At 43.3% G+C, this 18729-nt stretch overlaps 1 protein-coding gene across 1 annotated transcript in view; it reads right to left on the minus strand.

Annotated features, from left to right (window-relative positions):
- Window positions 1-18729, minus strand: part of LOC115075210 (SHC-transforming protein 4-like) — an 89742-nt gene that overhangs the window by 48977 nt on the left and 22036 nt on the right. Inside the window, exon 2 of the mRNA XM_029575479.1 lies at window positions 7903-7973. Within this exon, the coding sequence (XP_029431339.1) occupies window positions 7903-7973 (71 nt within the window). The remainder of the gene's footprint in view (window positions 1-7902; window positions 7974-18729) is intronic.

Here is an 18729-nt window from a genome sequence, read left to right on the forward strand (position 1 = left end):
CCCAGCTGTCTTGGTACCCAACTTCTGAAGCACCACCATTCTGTGCTTCTCCAGCAGCCAGCCAGGTACTATGAAGGTTGCACAATCTCTGCATGCTTTTCCCAGCTGCCTCAGTGGTCAGCTTTGGAAGTCACCACAACCTATGTCAGGCCTGGGCTGCTGCCAGCCTGTGCTCCTTGAACAGGCAGCCAGGAGAGGTTGTAGTACATCCAGAGGACATGCCAACTCACTTGGGCTTCCACTAGTTGGTTAGGATGTATGCGCCAAAGCATTACTTCAAGTGGGTAGATTTTTCCCTCTCATTATTTTCTATGGCTCCATCACATTTACTCTTACTACTGCTAAACGTTTCCAGTCTTAATCCCTGCTGCAAACCACTACTACCATCAGGTCTACTATCCTTAGTCTCTACATTCTTCACCTCATTAGTCATTCTGTCTTCTGCCCTGTCCACTGCTCTTGAGCTTCAAAGTTTTCTTCCTCTCATCCAGCCATCTCCACTCTCCCTGAGGGCATCTCAACCTCGTCAGTGTCATCACTCCTCCAATTCTCTTCTTCCTCTCAACTGGGGATATCAGTACCAATCCTGGCCCTACAAGGCAATTTTCACAGTATCTGTGCAAATCAAACCCTCTAATCTTATCCCTAGTTCCCCTTTTCACTCCCGTTCCCATGTTCCATGTGGAATGTCCTATTTAGTTTAAAGTAAAATTGCCTTATTTGAAAAGGACTTTTTCTCCTTCTCTGCCTATGGAAAAAATAATTATTGGATAAGTGTGCAAGGACCTGATTCCTCCAGGTTTGTTTGGTTTTTTCCCAGAGAAACAGAATGGGAGAGAAGCCTTAGTGAATCAGGCCCAAAATACATAGCAAGTAGGATACTGAGGAAAGAGGGCACATGAACAATGGTGTGCTCTCTGTCCTTTCATTAAAAACGAACCAGGAAAGTTAAAACTGACAATCAGGTTACAGAATTATCATGATTCTGAATAAAGGCATGTCTAAGAAAAAGGAACTGTAACTTTAAAACAGTGACAGTTCAATGTGACTGTTGTTATATTTGGTCAACACCTGAATAAACATTACTATGCAAAAAAAAAACAAAACAGTGACAGTTGAAAACATTAAAATTCACAGAAATGCTCCAGAGGATTAGAATCTTATCTGGTTTGCTCTTTGTGGTGATTTCAGACAGACTCACAGGCAGATGAATAAAAAGACTTTTCATGGTCCAATGCAGACATAAATAGTGCATTATACCATCTAGACACTACCGGGGGAAAAAGTGGTGGCATCATCTCCCCAGCCCTTGCTGGAGGGCATGAGGACATGTGGATTGCTTAAGTGCAGATTAAAGAGCCACCAAAGAATCAGCATAAACTCACAAAATCTGCAATTCAGAAAAACTGAGTAGCTTTTGAGTAATTGGGAACTCATGTATTCAGCCTAACGGGGAAAAAAAAAGCTGAAAGCTGTATTTAGAATATATTTTTCTATTCAGCAAGGGCTCAATTCGGTCACTTAAGAGGTCAGAAAGAAAGCCATTGCATATAGCCTATTTGAGAGGGTCTGCTGAATATTTAAATTACTCTGAAATAAAAAAAACTGATTAGTCAATATTAATAGGATCCTATTTACAAAAGTGTGTTAATGCCTTCAACACATATTGTCAGTGTTACCATGCTTGCATTAACATGAAATACTTTTTTGCATTAACATTTAAATAAGCTGATTAGAATGTTAAATTATGCGAATCAGATCATTTACATTTAGTGCAGTTTGCAATAATACAAAAATCCTCATTAGTGCTGCCAATTAATCAACACTAACCACACCTTTTCAAAGCCATTTGTGCACATAAAACCCAGTTTAGATTTTAAAAAATATGCATATAAATGTACACTCGCAAGTTATGCACTCAGACCACAAGGAGTAAGTTTATGCAGTTGAATGCATGTGCTTACTTGGCCAATTACCCAAATATTTTCAAAGCTAACGTATGTATGTAAGTTTGCTTTGAAAATATTCAGTAAAGTCAGGGGAAGGGGAGAGCATTAGTAGACCATCTTTGATGCTTCTACCTCTTGGGCACACTGAATACATTTTGCTTGCCATGCTGAACAGATAAATACTTGCCCTGAATAGCTTTCGATAATTCTCAAATAAACCCATTTATAATAGTTGCTTTGTGGGGAAAAGCTGATATTCAGCCGCTATTTGCCAATCTGAGACTTGAAATGGTGAATGTTAATCAACCCCTAGAATATTTTCTGGAATGACTTGTGAGAATCTACTGTAGGAATAGAAAAGAATGTTTCCTTGTCACAAAAAGCAAGCAATCTGATCAAAGTATTCAGAAATTTAAAGAATGGGTGACTCCTAGTTCAGGTGCAAGATCAAGAAGGTAGATAGACATCAATGATTTTACCAAAAATATATCTTAAGTAGTTTGTTCATGCCACTCTACATATGTCCCCAGAAAGCACTGTATGGCCCAATTCACCTAACTAAAGGCAAGGTCATAGTTAACACGTTGGTCGGCAAATGTTAAGAATTTTGAACATTAACATCTAATTTAAAGGTTAGACAGTGTTCCTATTACTAAACTATACTTTCCAGGTGACACTGTATATGTCTAGTAGCGCTTTATAAATGATAACTAGTAGCAGCCACCTGACTCTGGATCACACCAAATGCCTGTAATTGCCTTCCTGAGCATGTGCACCTGGCTCCCTCCCTCTCTTACCAGACTGAAATTCAGCCTGGAAACTCACCTCTTAAGAGGCTGCTTTTAATACCTGAATCCCAACTTCTTCCTGTTTGTCAATCTGGGCTCTAGTCTGGGGAGTGCATTTCTGTTTCTAGACAGAAGTGGGGCTGATAGATATTCCATCCCTACTAAATATTATACATATTCGATGTTGCTCAGTTAAAAGTTACCCTTCCTCAGTTTAATCCCATTTGACTTAAATCTTCTCTGTCATAGTCTGGCTGTTTTCATTCAAAGCCTCCCATTTGTTTTTGGTTGTGTGTCCTGCTTGTCTGTCCTGAGACTGTAAACTCCACAGAGTAGGAACTGTCCAATATGCATCTCTGTACAGTGCTGAGTACATCTGGTATGGACTATGCAAATCATAGTGATAGTAAGGAGAAGGCATGGTGAGTCCATCATGGTTTTTCAGCCCTTTGAGTTGTGGAATTTCTCATCAATATATTCTTTGTCTATTTTGTAACTTTGTCAATTTTACCAGGATTCACTGAGTTTCCTTCCACTCTCTCTGAGATTACCTTGTTCATGGCAACAATATCCCATGACTGCAGCGACTGAGAGACACTTACCGCCCCAGGTTCAGGGAAGAATCCTATGCAAGATTTGTGGCCTCAGATAACCATCAGTCACAAACGCACTAAAGGACCTATGTTCTACTGTTGAGGCATGCTCCAAACACAAAATAAAGAGAAAATTCAGAAGCATAAGTTCTTTGTCTGAGGAAGTGTTCATGTCCTATTTGCAATCCTTTTCTGAGTTAAAAAATGAAAGATGCAGAAATCAGTCCAGCAGTGGGGTGGGGACTATCCAGGGTTTCGCCCTGGTTGCCACATGTATAATTATCTTCCTAGTTAGGAGAGGTTCTATGCGTGCACCAGGTGCAATGAATTTCTAGTGCTCAGGGAACCAGTACAATGTCTAAAAGCTAAAGAGGCTAACCTGGAGGAGAGGAAGCAGAAAGATAATAGAGACATAAAAGAGAGGTCTCCACTCTGGCATCCCCTGTGCTGCTTTAGAGAAGCAAGGTCACCAGGAATTGCAGCCTGAGTTATACAAAGGAAACCTTCAGGGACAAAGTAGAGTACTCCCACCTCCATTCTGGGAGTCTGTGCTGCTTTGGATGACCAAGGTCACCAGGAAGGACAACATCACCTTTCCTGTAGCTGGAACCTTCCCCTCCAGGTGATATGTTATCCTCTATCATCAAAGATATATCTTCAAGGCTGTGTGTCCAGGAGAGTGGGGTAGGATTTCCATTGTTATTGATGATTCAATCATTAAGAATATAGATAGCTGTATGTCTGGTGGTCCTAAGGATGGTTTGGTAACTTGCTGCTGAGTGCAAAGATAGTGAACTTGCGCATTGACGAGATAGCATTTTAGAGAGTGCTGGGAAGGAATCAGCCATTGTAGCCCATGTGGGTACCAATGACATAGGAAGATGCAGGAGGGAAGTTCTGGCAGCTAAATGTAGGCTTATAGGTGGAAAACTAAAATCCAGAACCTCTAGGGCAGCATTCTTGGAAATGCTTCCAGTTCCACTCGCAAAACCCCAGAGGCAGGCTGAGCTCCAGAGTCTCAAGGCGTGGATGAGACGATGGTGCAGATGTATTAGGAACTGAAGAACATTTTAGGAAGGAGCTGCCTGTTCTGACTGAAAGGGGTAAGAAAAGCAATAAGCCTCAATTGTCCCAGTTTCTATGTGACTAGATAGAATTGCCTGGTTCCTCTGATATAACCAATAATCACAAAACACTACCAACCGGGTGTATTATCAAAATTCCCTATGCACATGCAATACCCGGTAGTCACAAAATCAGAAATAAACCGATATAACTAAAGAAATATAATTCCAAAAAAATGTCTAATTCAAAAACATTGTTAAAGGAAGGGTTGCTAGTTTCATATAAATTTTTAACGCTGTCACCAACCAAGGTCAACAGAGTTAAATGATGTTTTTATAATCATAAACTAATCAACATCCTTCCATCCTAAATTTTTATTTAATTTTTTTTTAAGTCTCTTGGTTGACGACAGCATTAAAAATTATATGAAACTAGCAACCCTTCCTTTAACAATTTTTTTTAATAATAATTTTTTAATTATTTTTTTGAATTATATTCCTCTGATATAATTCCATCTTAATAGACCAGCAACCTCTCTCTCTATTTAGATTTATGGCTATCTTAACTGTTCTTAATTTTCCTATACTGTATTTAACCTTGGGTTACAGTATGGAATCCCCCATATTTGAGGATTAAAGTTGGAATTGATTGATTGTATTTTCCTTTTTTCCCTATATTTTTCTGTTTTCACTATCACTCAAGATTTTTTTTTGTCTTGACACTTTGTTTGAAAATATATAAATAAAGAATTTAAAAAAAAAGAAAAAGCATTAAGGATAGTAGCAAAGGCACAAGTGGACAAAAATATAGTTAAATAGGAAAAGCAAGGTGGTGACTTTGGGCAGGTATGTCAGTGAAAAGAGGAAGAGTGGAGGTGGGGTTTAAAGACTAAGAGGAGACATAGATGAGATATGTGTGGAGAGGAACAAGGAAAAAGCAGAAATGTTAAACAAATACTTCTAATTGATATTCACTGAAGGAGGGATTGGAGGACCATCAATTACTGGAAAGCGTATGTATGGTAGCAGGGCAGAAGCCATGCCATTTATAGAGGAGCGCATGAATACGGAACTAGAAAAATTGAAATTGAACAAAGAATGCTCACAATCCACAGCAGGCAGCCAGGATATATCCTTGGCAGTGTGGACAGGAATAATTGTGCACACTGGAATGGTTAGTTGGTATTTTTCTGCCACCATGTGCCATGTTACTATTTGCTGGGTACCATCCAGCGAGGTGAGAAAAGAGAAAACAAGAGGCAGATAAAGGAAGCACGATCCAATGACATCATGTTAGGATTCGCAGCTCGCAGGATGGCCCTGCGAGCCACCATACTCACTCTGATGCTGGCAGCAGGCCCTGACCTCAACACAGCATGGATGCCACTGAGTATAGCCCGACACGCCACCATGCTGTTGCTGTCCTTGGTCCTCCTCTTTTAAAGGGCCCATGGCGGTAAAATCCCTGTGCTGCCCTCTGATGTTGTTAGCAGTCTCCAGCTATATAAGGGCTCCTCGGACTGCCTACTACTGCCTCATCAACAGGTCTCCTGCATCAGCAGTGTGTGTTGGTCCTGTGTCTTGATTCTTGTCTGCATTCCTGAGTTCCGTCTACGTCCAGCCTTCCTCATCCATCCTTCCTTGACCTGCCATCCTCGTATGGTGCTGCCTTATCTTGTCTGTCTCATCTATGTCTTCAGTATGTCATCTTGGCCTGATTTCTGGATTCTGACTTCTTGCTTGCACCTGACCATGATTGCCTGCCACCTGAACCTGACCTCTCACCTTGACCTGACTGATTGCCTGTTGCCTGGTCTTGACCTCTTGCCTGGACCTGACCACATTTGTCTTCAACCTGCCACAACCTTGGCCTGTCCCATACTCCGCAGGTCTGCTGCCTGTCCTGACCCTGGCATGCCCTTGGACTCTTGCTTACCTGACTATCCTAGGGACCCACCTAGGCCCTGCCAGCCACGAGAAATGAACGGCTCAACCTGTGGGGGAGGCGACTAGTATAGATGAAGCTCCAGCCTGTCCCGCCATAAGCGCATTCACCAGCTGTCGGTGGAGCCTCGTAGGTTCATCCACAAGGCTGTGTCAACTACATCACAGCAACAAGGTGTCATACCACGCCACACATCAAAGCCACAGGGGAGCTGTGTTGGAACCAACTAGCTACAACTCAGAAACCAACTGGGTTGAAGCTGTCAAGTTGGTAATGGCTGGATACCATCTAGCAAGGTGCTCAAGCAACTAGTTTTAGGGCAACAGCCTCAATAGTTTAGATTATTATAAAACCTGGTGATAAAACATTGGTAAGAAGAGGCACCTGGTGTTGTGTACTCATCTACCCAAAAAACCATTGAGGAAGTTAAAAAATAAATTGGATAAGGAGTGATCTTATAAACAATCAAGTTTCTATAGCTGGCAGCTGGGATATATCCTTGGCTGTGTAAAGTGGAATAACTGAGGAGAATGGATGGGCCAATTGGTATCTGCTGTCATCTACTAAGTTACATACAGCATATGTGTAATCATTGTACAGGACTACCCATTCACTCTGCTGACATCCTATAGCTCAGCACATAATTATTCCATTAATATTGTGTAGCACTGCATATTCACTATAATTCCCTAGTATTACATTCATATCTCTTATATTCCATAAAGCTAGATATCCCTCCATTGTAATACACTGTAGGGCAGATTTTCAAAGGGGTACGCAAACAAAAGGGGTACACAAACAAAAGTACGCCGGATTTTAATAGATACCGCGTAGCCGTGTGTATCTTTTAAAATCCGGGGTTGGCGCGCGCAAGGCTGCACAAAATTGGCAGCCTGCACATGCCGAGCCACGCAGCCTGCCTCCGTTCCCTTACATGCGTACCCCCCAAAAACCTGCCCCAAGCTCCCCCTGCGCGTGCTGAGCCTATGTTGAATAGGCTCGGCAGCGCGTTAGCCCCGGGACGCGCGTAAGTCCCGGGGCTTTCCTGGGGGGGCATGTCGGGAGGCGTGTCATGGCCGCGCATCATCCGGGAGCGGGGCCATGGGCATGATTCCGGCCCAGGGGCATTTTGGGGACGTGGCCGAGGCCTCCGAAACTGCTCCCGGGCCGGGGAATCACGCACCGGCGGCCGGCCCGGAGTGCACAAGTTACGCCTGCCTCGGGCAGGCGTAACTTTGCTAACAAAGGTAGGGGGGGTTTTAGATAAGGCTGGGGGGGTGGGTTAGGTAGGGGAAGGGAGGGGAAGGTGTGGGGGGGGGGGGTGGAGGGAACAGAGGCAGGCTGCACAGCTCGGTGCGCGCAGGCTGCCGATTTTGCGCAGCCTTGCGCACACCGACCCCGGATTTTAAAAGATACGCGCGGCTACGCGGTATCTATTAAAATCCAGCGTACTTTTGTTTGCGCCGGTCGTGCGAACAAAAGTACGCGCGGGTGCAGTTTTTGAAAATCTACCCCTGAATGTTCATTCTTTTGATAATCAGCAGCATTACTTATTTCTCTTACCTTGTGACTTGGGTCCGTGTGCCAAAGTCAAGGGATCTCATAGACTCCAGCACCTCAATACAGCCCATATACTAAAGTAAAGAAAAGAAAAAAAAGGAATGGCTATATTACTATTAATTGTTTAGAAACTGGTGCGGTATTCCTTGCTGGATTTCTTAAATTGCTTCTCTCTTTACAACTCTGCAAAATAAAAGATGATCATGTTAACAAGTTAGAAAGTTGTCTCAGCCTCTCTTTTTACATGTGTGTGTGTGTGTACAGATGGATTTAAAAATGATGCCATTTTAATGCATTTTCTATGCTATCTCAGCATTTAGAAAGCAGAGCTTAGTTCTAATCAGAAGACAGATGGGTAGAGATTCTAGTTTGTCATTAATCTTATTTGCCACCCAAAACTTCCTTTGCTAATGTAACAAATTGTATTGTGTCACTAGAAATGTATCAAACCCAAGCCTGATGTAGCACAGGTTACTCAGTGCAGAATGCCAGCAGCTGTACTGGTCATGCAGAAGACGGCAGACTTTGCAGGTTGGGATACCTTGGAAAGAACCTGCCAAAAAAGCGTGTTACAGTGCATGAGCTCTTCAGGTCCTTTCTTCAGATGTCTGGGTATTTTTTTATTTTTTTTTTTTACCAAACGTCAAATAGGGGATTTAAAAAAAAAACACCTTGATAATGAAGAACCTTGTGATGGTCTAATCCCAGGCAAGATAAATAAAGATTCTAGCAAAAGCTTTACCATTATTAAGAGAAATGAATACCAGCTGGTACAAAGAGAAGTATTTTGCCTTTTAAGATACTGTCAGAAAAATAGAAGGATCTCATGTCCAAGGTAATAAATATATTTGATTAACTCATGTCTTTATTAAAATTGTTTAATGAGCTATTTATACGAGATTCTACTGGTATCAGGTTTATTTTTCTAAAGTTACTTATTATAAAAAAAAACCCCAACTTTGATAATGATAATGGAAAGCTCTTACCCCCTCATTTATCAAAATGCGTTAAGGTGTTTTCGCATGTGTTAAGGGCTTAAAGCATGCGAAAATGCCTTTAACGCATGCGGTAGCACCATATCATATGGTGCGATGCAAATCTGAAAAAGAGGAGGAGTTAGGGGTGGGAATGAGCTGGGTTTACCATATTGCAAAGCCCTATCGCACTGCTTTAACGCCGATTTTAGCTACAACGTTTTCAGTAGCATTAAGCTGTGCGATAGCTTGCGTTATGGCTGTATCACCCGTTGCGATGTTTTTAGTGGATGCCGGTTTTGGTAGTTTGAAGCTCCCAAAGACCTAACCTAGCTATCAGGAACCTCACACTATAGAGAGAGAGAGAGAGAGAGAGAGAGAGAGAGAGAGAGAGAGAGAGAGAGAGAGAGAGAGAGTAACTCGAGGTGAGGTTTAGGTATTATTTATTTAAATTTATTTAAAAAAACTTTTATATACCGGTATTAGTATGCATACATCATACCGGTTTACAATGTAACTTTAAAGGTAGAAATTACAATGAACAGGGAGGGCGAACAAGGAGGAGTATACAAAGAGCAGGAGGTGGAGGAATTAAAGCAATAAATAAAAACTGCAACGGACTATTTACAGGAATATACAAGGCGTAGGCAAGATACTTGCAGAAGTCGGTGTACTTAATCAGGGTAGGCTTGTCGGAAGAGCCATGTTTTAAGTTTTTTTCTGAACTTGGCGTAACATGGCTCTAGCCTGAGAGTGGTAGGGAGGGCGTTCCATTGTTTAGGGCCTGCAATGGATAGTGCACGGTCCCTAGTAGAGGAGAGGTGGGCTTTTTTCAAAGGGGGAATGGAGAGGGTGCCTTTGTTGACAGTGCGAGTGGGGCGTTCAGTGCGTATAGGACGAAAGGGTTCATCCAACCAATTGGAATTGTGCGAGTGGATGGACTTGTGCACTATGGTTAGAATTTTGAAGAGAATTCGGGATGCGATGGGGAGCCAGTGGAGTTCTTTGAGTATTGGGGTAATGTGATCAGCTTTCCTTGAGTTGGTGATGACCCTGGCGATGGCATTCTGGAGCATTTGTAAGGGCTTGGTGGTGGAGGAGGGTAGGCCAAGGAAGAGGGCATTACAGTAGTCCAGCTTTGAGGAAAGGGTGGCTTGGATGACGGTGCGGAAGTCATGATAGTGGAGGAGGGGTCTGAGTTTCTTCAGGATGTGAAGCTTGAAGAAACCTTCTTTGAGGATGGAGTTGATCTGTTTTTTGAGATTGAGTTGTTGATCTATGATAACCCCAAGGTCTCTTACTGTGGGTTGGGGTGTTATGACGTTGAAAGCTGGATCGTTGGAGATCGGTGGTTTGGGAGGGAGGTGAGGAGAGATAAGGAGCAGCTCTGTTTTGGAGGAGTTTAGAGCGAGGTGGATGTTGGTGAGGAAGTCATTGATGTTGGCAAGACATGTGTTCCAGAAGGCAAGGGCATCTGAGAGAGAGTTGTGAATGGGAATGACGATTTGAACGTCATCTGCATAGAGGTAGAATTTGAGGCCGAGGTCTGTGAGGAGCTGACATAGAGGTGTGAGATAAATGTTGAAAAGGGTGGAGGAGAGGGAGGAGCCTTGTGGGACACCTTGAGACAAGGGATAGAGTGTGGAGTTGGCATTTCCTATCTTGACGGAGAACTTTCTGTTAGATAAGTAGGATTTAAACCATAGTAGGGCTAGGCCTGAGATGCCTATTTCGGATAGCCGGTTGATGAGGAGGTTATGGTTGATGGTATCAAAGGCAGCTGAGATGTCGAGTAGGGCGAGGAGGTAACAGTTGCCTCGGTCCATGCCTATGAGTAAGTGGTCCGTGAGGGAGAGCAGGAGGGTTTCTGTATTGAGGTATTTACGGAAGCCGTATTGGGCTGGATGCAGAATGTTGTTGCTTTCTAAATATTCTGTAAGTTGGATGTTTACAATCTTTTCCATAATTTTGGATAGGAAGGGCAGGTTAGAGATAGGGCGGAAGTTAGCGGGGTCTTTAGGGTCTAGTGTTGGTTTTTTTAGGAGGGGCTTGACAATAGCTTGTTTAAGAGCATCTGGGACAGAGCCTGAAGAGAGGGAGGCGTTTATGATGTCTGCGATGGGTTTGGATATAGTGTTCGGGATGGAGAGGAGGGATTTTGTGGGAATGGTGTCTGAAGGGTGGGAAGCTGGTTTGAGTTTTCTGAGAATAGATTCCACTTCTTTAGCGGAAGTCAGGTCAAGGGTTTGGAGGGTGGGTGAAGTGGGGGAAGGTTGGAGGGAGGGGGAAGGGGAGGTGGATGGAGAACGGTGTTGAAATCTGCGGAGGATGTTGGTGATTTTTGTGAGGAAATACTGGGCGATTTCTTCGCTCTTAGTGGAGGCATCATTCTCAGGGATAGTGGGCTGAGAGGATTTGGTGAGGTTGGCAACATAATTGAAAAGGGCTTTCGGGTTGTACATGTATTGGTGGATCTTAGCTGAAAAGTAGTCTCTTTTTGTTTTGAGGGTGGTTATTCTATATTGGTGAAGGGTAGTTTTGAAACTTGAGGCGAGTTGGGGTAAGGGGGCTTTACGCCAGTTTCTCTCACGCTGCCTGAGGGTATTTTTTAGGGATCTTAGTTCAGTCGTGTACCAGGGTTGATGATTTTTTGTGGGTTGGGTAATGTTACGTCTGGAGATGGGGCATAGTTTGTCAGCAATTTCAAGAGTCATGCTGAGCCAGGATTTGATGGCAGTCTCTGGACTGGAGCAGTCAAGGCTAGTGGATGTGTTGGAAATGGCAAGAGCCAGTTCATCTCCAGAGCAGGGTTTCCTGAAGGTGAAGGTGGTGTTGTTTGAGGGAGTGGGGGTAGTAGGGAAGTTAAGGGGGAGGAGGGCTTTTATGAGGAAGTGGTCGGACCAAGGTACAGGGGAGCAGGTGGGGGGGTGGGATGGTAGGAAGCAGTGGTTGATGAATATAAGGTCAAGGGAGTGACCAGCTTGGTGCGTGGGGGAGGCAACAATTTGTCTAAGGCCTAGAGCTTGGAGTGCAGTAAGGAATGCCTCACAAGAAGGGGTAAGGGGGGTGGCATCGACATGGAGGTTGAAGTCTCCTAGTATGATGGAAGGGATTTCAATGTTTATGTTGGCAGATAAGAATTCAATTAAGGGGGAGGGTATTAGTGTAGGGGTTAGGGGCCACTTTGACATTTAAAGTGAGAGATACAAAGTCTCTTCCCCTTTCAGTCTCTCTGTCTCCAGAGTGAGACTACAAGCTGGTGTTGGTGCCTCCTTACAAAAGCTGGCTGAAAGTTGCTTGGTACCGCTTTCACAGCAGGAATAGGAAGGCAGATAGAAAAAAAGCAGAGACACACCAGGGGGAGATGAGAGAAAAGAGCAGAGACACACAAGGGAGAAACCTACAGAGGAGGAGGGGAGAAAAATGAACAAAAACACAGAGAGGAGAGAGAAAAGAATGGAAATACACATGGAGGTAAAGGAAAGAAGAGCACAGAGAGACACAGGGAACCGGAGAGAAAAGGGCAGAGACAGGAGAAAAGAGGGAAAGCAGAGGCACACAAGGAAAAGATATACAGAGAGGAGTAAAGAGCAGAGACAAAGGGAACGGAGAAAGAAGAATGTAGAGACAAAAGTAAGGGGACAGAACTGAGCAGGAACACACAGGGGATGTACATAAAGTGAGGGGATACAGGGAAAATGAGAGAGACGTACAGGGAGGAGAAGGTTTAGGGTTGTGCAACTGGAGTGGCTGCATTGGGGCACCACAGTTATAGGGAAATGCCAGAGAAATTCCCCCCCCCCCCCACCCTCTGCTTCTCAGATTGCTGAGGAGGAGGAGGAGGAGGAGGAGGATGGGACCCCCCCCCCCCCACACACACACACACACACACACAAACACACTCCTGCTGGCTGCAAAGGTTGCCACATTATCCAAGGCCAGTACTGAAGGAAGGAAGGGGAGATACGAGCAGAGAGAGATACAAGAGAGTGGGGAGAGATACAGGGAAATGAGGGGAAAGAAAAGAGCAGAGACGCACGGGAGAGAGGAGAGACTAGACACAGGAAAGGAGTGTAACGAGAAGAGACAAAGAGTGAGGGTAAAAAGTCACAAAAGTAAAATGACAAAATGCAAAAAAATGCCTTTTCTTTACAATTGCTAGAAGAGAAATGCATACAATCAGGTACCTGGTTACTTCCTGCAAAAGGCAGAAGAGGGCAGGCACCAGGGTTGGTATGGCCTGCACTACCCATGGGGCCTGAGAAGAGGAGGTGGCCAGGAGGAGGAAGAACTAGGGGCCTGCTGAGGATCAATGGTAAATCAAAATGTGGGGGGTAGGGAGGGGGCAGCTGTGGATTAAAGCCTAGGGGGTGGAGGAGCAGAGTTCCACCTGTTAACCTTTTACAAGCTTTTGGCACTGCATGAGCTTGTACCTACTTCTGTTAACCTACAGACATGTATAAGTGCATATCTTTTCTAGTTTGATCCTAGATCACTGTCTAACTCAAAGTGATGTTAAGAAATAATAATATTAATACTGAAAAGGTTGCATAATATGATGTGGAACCTTGAAGAAAGGGTGCATATGGTTCTTATTCCAGATCCCAGCTTTAAGTGAAAGGGCCTTTTGTGAATCGGTGATAAGATCAACCCCTCTTCTCTTCATGGCAATTTATTGCAAAAACCTGGTATTGATTTTTTTCAGCTTTGCTTAGAGTAGCTTCCCACGCAAGGACCCAGAATGAAGAATGGACTTAGTCATCATCATATGATCTCCAAGTATGACTCATCCACTCCTCTGAAGGTTTCATTTTATCAGAGATAAGGGATTGGAGCCAACTGAAAGCATTCTGATCCAGCAGAACTGAGGTTTTCAACAATTGTGCATTGCAAAGGGAATTTTACAAATGATTTTTGCAGGATGTGCTGAAAGGTAGTTTTTAATGAGAAAAAAGGTCACATTCCACAATATCTAGACATTTGATTCAACAATCTTGCATTATTCACATCTTTGTGGGGTGAATATCATTGTACTAATTTTGGTGGCCATTTGTAATAAGCCACCTAATGGCAAAGTATGGGAGTACTTTTTAGGAATGTGCATGTAAAAAATTGTATTTTGCTATTTGTTTGTGTCATTTAGACTGCTTGTCCTTCATGTCATATATTTTGTGTTTGGTTTTTTTTTTTTTTAATTGCTTTTGGACTGAGTATGCCTCTCTTCTGATTGCCCTCACCCACTGTTGGATCCAGGCCCCCCCCCCCCAAACCTTCACCCAATTTTAGTAAAACATAGCTCTGGACTTTAGGCCAGTACTTTCCCCCCACCTCGAACGCCCCCAAACCTTCCAAAAATCCCCTTGCCAATCCGGGAGGAGGACTCTTCTTAGCTGCTACTGGCTCGGCATCAAATATTGCTCTGACTATCTGCATGGGGTATTTTTAGCACGCTCAGCGTAGCATTGCTCTGACCATGTAGTGCTACACTGACTTTCTTTAGTTTAGCCAGCAGAGTTAGCACAGCATTCTCAGAGCAACAGTAGCGGGCACTGGAGAGTCCTCCAGTTGGCCCAGGATGGGGAGTATGAGGGGTTCTGGAGGGGGAACTAGGGCCACAGGCCTGGAGCCACTTTTTTAATATACAGTTTGAGGGGAGGGGGACCGGTCAGAGGCCCAGTGCCACAGATTGGGTGGGAGGTCTGGAAACAATTTTTTTTTAAAAGAGAGCATCCAAAATGACACAAAAAACATAAAATCTCATTATGGCATTTGCCATTTCCAACATGATACATGTTGATCATTTTAACGTCATTGCAAATGAAAGCACATCCCTAATACTTTTGTACCCATATACCTTAAGAGGATTTTCAGAGTGAAACCTTCTGGATAGTTTTCCTTTGAAAATTCATGAAAATTTACACGGATACAAAAGCATCTGTGTGCTATGCCCCTGCAGTTTCTGCGGATGAGATTAGGTGGGGCAAACTATCATGTGTATTGAAATATTCAATAGATGTGCCTCTTCCCCTGACCAAGTTACATCCCCCAGAAACAAAATAGATTGTGACAGCTTTATTTTGATTTAGGGTCCTATATACTAAGCTTTATTCTCATAGATACAAAATGGGAGAAAACCTTTAGCACTAGGCCCCTTAGATGTTACCGTTCTGTGCAGGGCACTTTGCAGAGGGTTCTAGATGATCATTTTTAAAGGAATGTGAAGAGTTAGCTGGCTAGATCCTTTTCAAAATTGCTCCCTTCCCTAGATAATACTGAAATCTGAACAAACCTATGATTATCACGTAAGCCTGCAGCCCAAGGATAAGAACATAAGAAAATGCCATACTGGGTCAGACCAAGGGTCCATCAAGCCCAGCATCCTGTTTCCAACAGTGGCCAATCCAGGCCATAAGAACCTGGCAAGTACCCAAACACTAAGTCTATTCCATGTTACCATTGCTAATGGCAGTGGCTATTTTCTAAGTGAACTTAATAGCAGGTAATGGACTTCTCCTCCAAGAACGTATCCAATCCTTTTTTAAACACAGCTATACTAACTGCACTAAACACATCCTCTGGCAACAAATTCCAGAGTTTAATTGTGCGTTGAGTAAAAAAGAACTTTCTCCGATTAGTTTTAAATGTGTTGTTACCCAGGTAGAGAGTTCATCAAGCTAGGTGGAGAGAACATTGCCCAAATCTCACGTTTGAGTGAGTTTCCTCACTCCGAAGGCCTTCAAATCTTCACAAAAGACCACTGTTCTGTTCGTACGTCTCACATTGAATGTCAAAGTGGCCCCTAACCCCCTACACTAATACCTAAACCTCACCTCGAGTTACTAGGTGGGCCTCCCATAGGGATATAAATACCTATCTAGGGAGAAAACATTATGGCCAGGCTCTGTCGCTCGCTCACTCTCTTGCTCTCCCCCAGGGGTTGCATCCAGGAAATACAACATTGTATTTTGATAAATCCAGGCCAGAGTTTGGACCATGTGACCCCCATTACTTAGGAAACTAGCTGCCTATTGAAAATAGGATTATGTTCACGATCCTTTACATTCTGTTTAAGGCATTACATCATAGGGACATGCATTAATTTGAACTGTGATGGGAAATTTGAACAAAATTTCCTGTTTTTTTTTTCAATTCATGCTTAAAACAAAAAAATGAACACAATTTTGTTTTTATTCGTTTAATTTATTTTTAAAATTTTCACCACTGCCACCAACAAATAAAATTAACTCTCCCAGGTGGCCCCATTCCAGTTCCCCACCCCCAGACTCTCTTAGTATATTTTTCTTTCACCAAGAAAGAATCTCCAGTCGCTCCTGCCATACTGATGGTATGCTTAGAAATGTCACCCCCTGCCCGAGACTGGTGTCATTGCTAATTTTTTTCCATACAAAATAGTGCCACCCAAACCAGTGCCATTTTGTACAGAAGAAATGAATAATGGTGCCAGCCTGGTTCTTCCAGCACCATTTCTAAGCATACCACTGGCAAGGCAGGAGAAAACCGGGGATCGCTCCTGCCCTGTGAAAAAAGAAAAATATGATAAGGGGTCGAGAAAGAAGGAGAATCAAAGGAGAGGCACTGGTAGGATTTTTATTTCTTCTCTGATGGAGCCTGGGCATTTTATTTTCGGTTTTTATTCTTTCTTTTTTTGCTGATTGTTTTTCTTTCATTTTTTTTCATTTATTGTTTGCTTCAGTATTTTTCCTTTAAAATAAATGGAAAAAAAAAAAAAGATAAAAAAAACAAAATGAAAAAGGTTTGTGCCCCCCCCCCCCCTGTTATATCATAGATTACCCAAATATTTAGCAAAATGCTTTAGAAATTATAACCCCTCAAGAGCTTTATGCTCCACTTGCAAGCACTGCTTTATGTACCTGGTCCAGCAGAGGTGAAGTTAGTGGGATTCAATGCTTGTTAATATTTGTCTAGAGCTAAACTATCTGTCTTCTGTAATATAGCCAAGACCTAGTTTGGCTTCTGTTTTTGTTTTATATTTCCCTATTATTTGATAGTTTATTTATCAAGAGTAGAAAAGAGTAAGAAATATGTCAACTCTATCTTAAAAGAAGGCTTCTTTAAACTTAACGTTTTAAAAAAACTCAAACCCCTACTTCACTCACATGATTTCCATACAGTAATTCAAACCACTCTCTCATCTAAATTGGATTACTGCAATTCACTATTCCTAGGACTCCCCTACTCCACCATAAAACCCCCTCCAAATGCTCCAAAACTCCATGGCAAGAATCATAACAAACACGTGAAAAACAGACCACATTACCCCCCTCCTCAAAGACCTTCGCTGGCTCCCCATCCCATCCCGTATCCTATATAAAGCGCTCACCATCATCCACAAAGCCATCTACTCTCACCATTCCAACTGGCTCAACCTTCCCTTCATGGCTGCGCACCCTAATCGACCCACGAGATCTATCAACAAAGGATCCCTTCACGTGCCCCCCCTCAAAACAGCACATCTCACTTCCTCAAGAGAACGCGCCTTCACAATCGTTGGAACTCCTTGCCCTCTATTCTCCGTCTCGAACCATGTTACTTTAAATTCAGAAAGAAACTCAAAACATGGTTGTTCAAACAGGCCTTCCCTGATTAACAGCCACCCCCCCCCCCCCCACACTATATACACTCCAGTCTAAAAGCCCCTCCTTAATGCCCTCTCCAGATATTCTCTTTGTTTTTATACCTCAATTACATATGTATATAATGCCAATTTACCTTACCAGTGTGTATCTCTACCTTAATTACATATGTATATAATGCCAGTTATACCTTACCTACCTGTGTATATAGCTCCAGTCAATCATACTTCACTTACATATGTATATAACTTCATTCAATTACTTTTATCCCTATTCATTTGGTAATTGAGAATTGTCCTATATCGATATATTTATTCTGATTTACCTTGTTAAGAAGTTCTCTACAGTTACTCTTTCCTTCCTTACTGCCTCAAGTGTGCCCCCTACCTTTCTGATTTCTACCCTGTTATATGTATTTTCAACCATTTTGTTACAATGTAAACCGGTGTGATGTACCCACTAATGCCGGTATAGAAAAAGTTTTAAATAAATAAATAATAAATAAATAAAATGTATAGGATGGGTCTGAAAGGGATTGAAATTCCCTTTTCTTCCTTTTATTTCATGTAATGCTTTATGTATATTATAATTTTTGTATATATTTAAATACATTGTAACTCATCATGGGCTTTAACAATAGGGCATGTAATCAAATTGAACAAAATATTATGTTATAGTCCATAATGATGAGGCATGGTTTGCCTACTAACAGGCCGATGCAATAATCTTGGTGCTAATAAAGGGGCAGATTTTCAAAGGGGTACGCGCGTAAGATACGTGCGTACCCCCCGAAAACCTGCCCCAAGTTCCCCCTGCGCGCGCCGAGCCTATGTTGAATAGGCTCGGCGGCGCGTGCAAGCCCCGGGAAGCGCGTACGTCACGGGGCTTTCCTGGGGGCGTTTCGGGGGCGTGTCACGGCGGCGCGTCATTTGGGGGCGGGGTCGCAGGCATGGTTCCGGCCCGGGGGCAGAGCCAAGGCCTCCGAAACAGCTCCTGGGCTGGGGAATTGTGCACCAGCCAGCTGGCCGGCAGGCGTAACTTTCAAAACAAAGGTGGGGGGGTTTAGATAGGGCTGGGGGGGTGGATTAGGTAGGGGAAGGGATGGGAAAGTGCGGGGGGGGGGGGGGGAAGGAAAGTTCCCTCAGAGGCCGCTCCGATTTCGGAGCGGCCTCGAAGGGAACGGAGGCAGGCTGCGCGGCTCGGTGCACATAGGCTGCCGATTTTGGGCAGCCTTGCGTGCA

This window comes from Rhinatrema bivittatum, chromosome 13, assembly GCF_901001135.1.
Source record: "Rhinatrema bivittatum chromosome 13, aRhiBiv1.1, whole genome shotgun sequence".
NCBI classification, from domain to species: Eukaryota; Metazoa; Chordata; class Amphibia; order Gymnophiona; family Rhinatrematidae; genus Rhinatrema; species Rhinatrema bivittatum.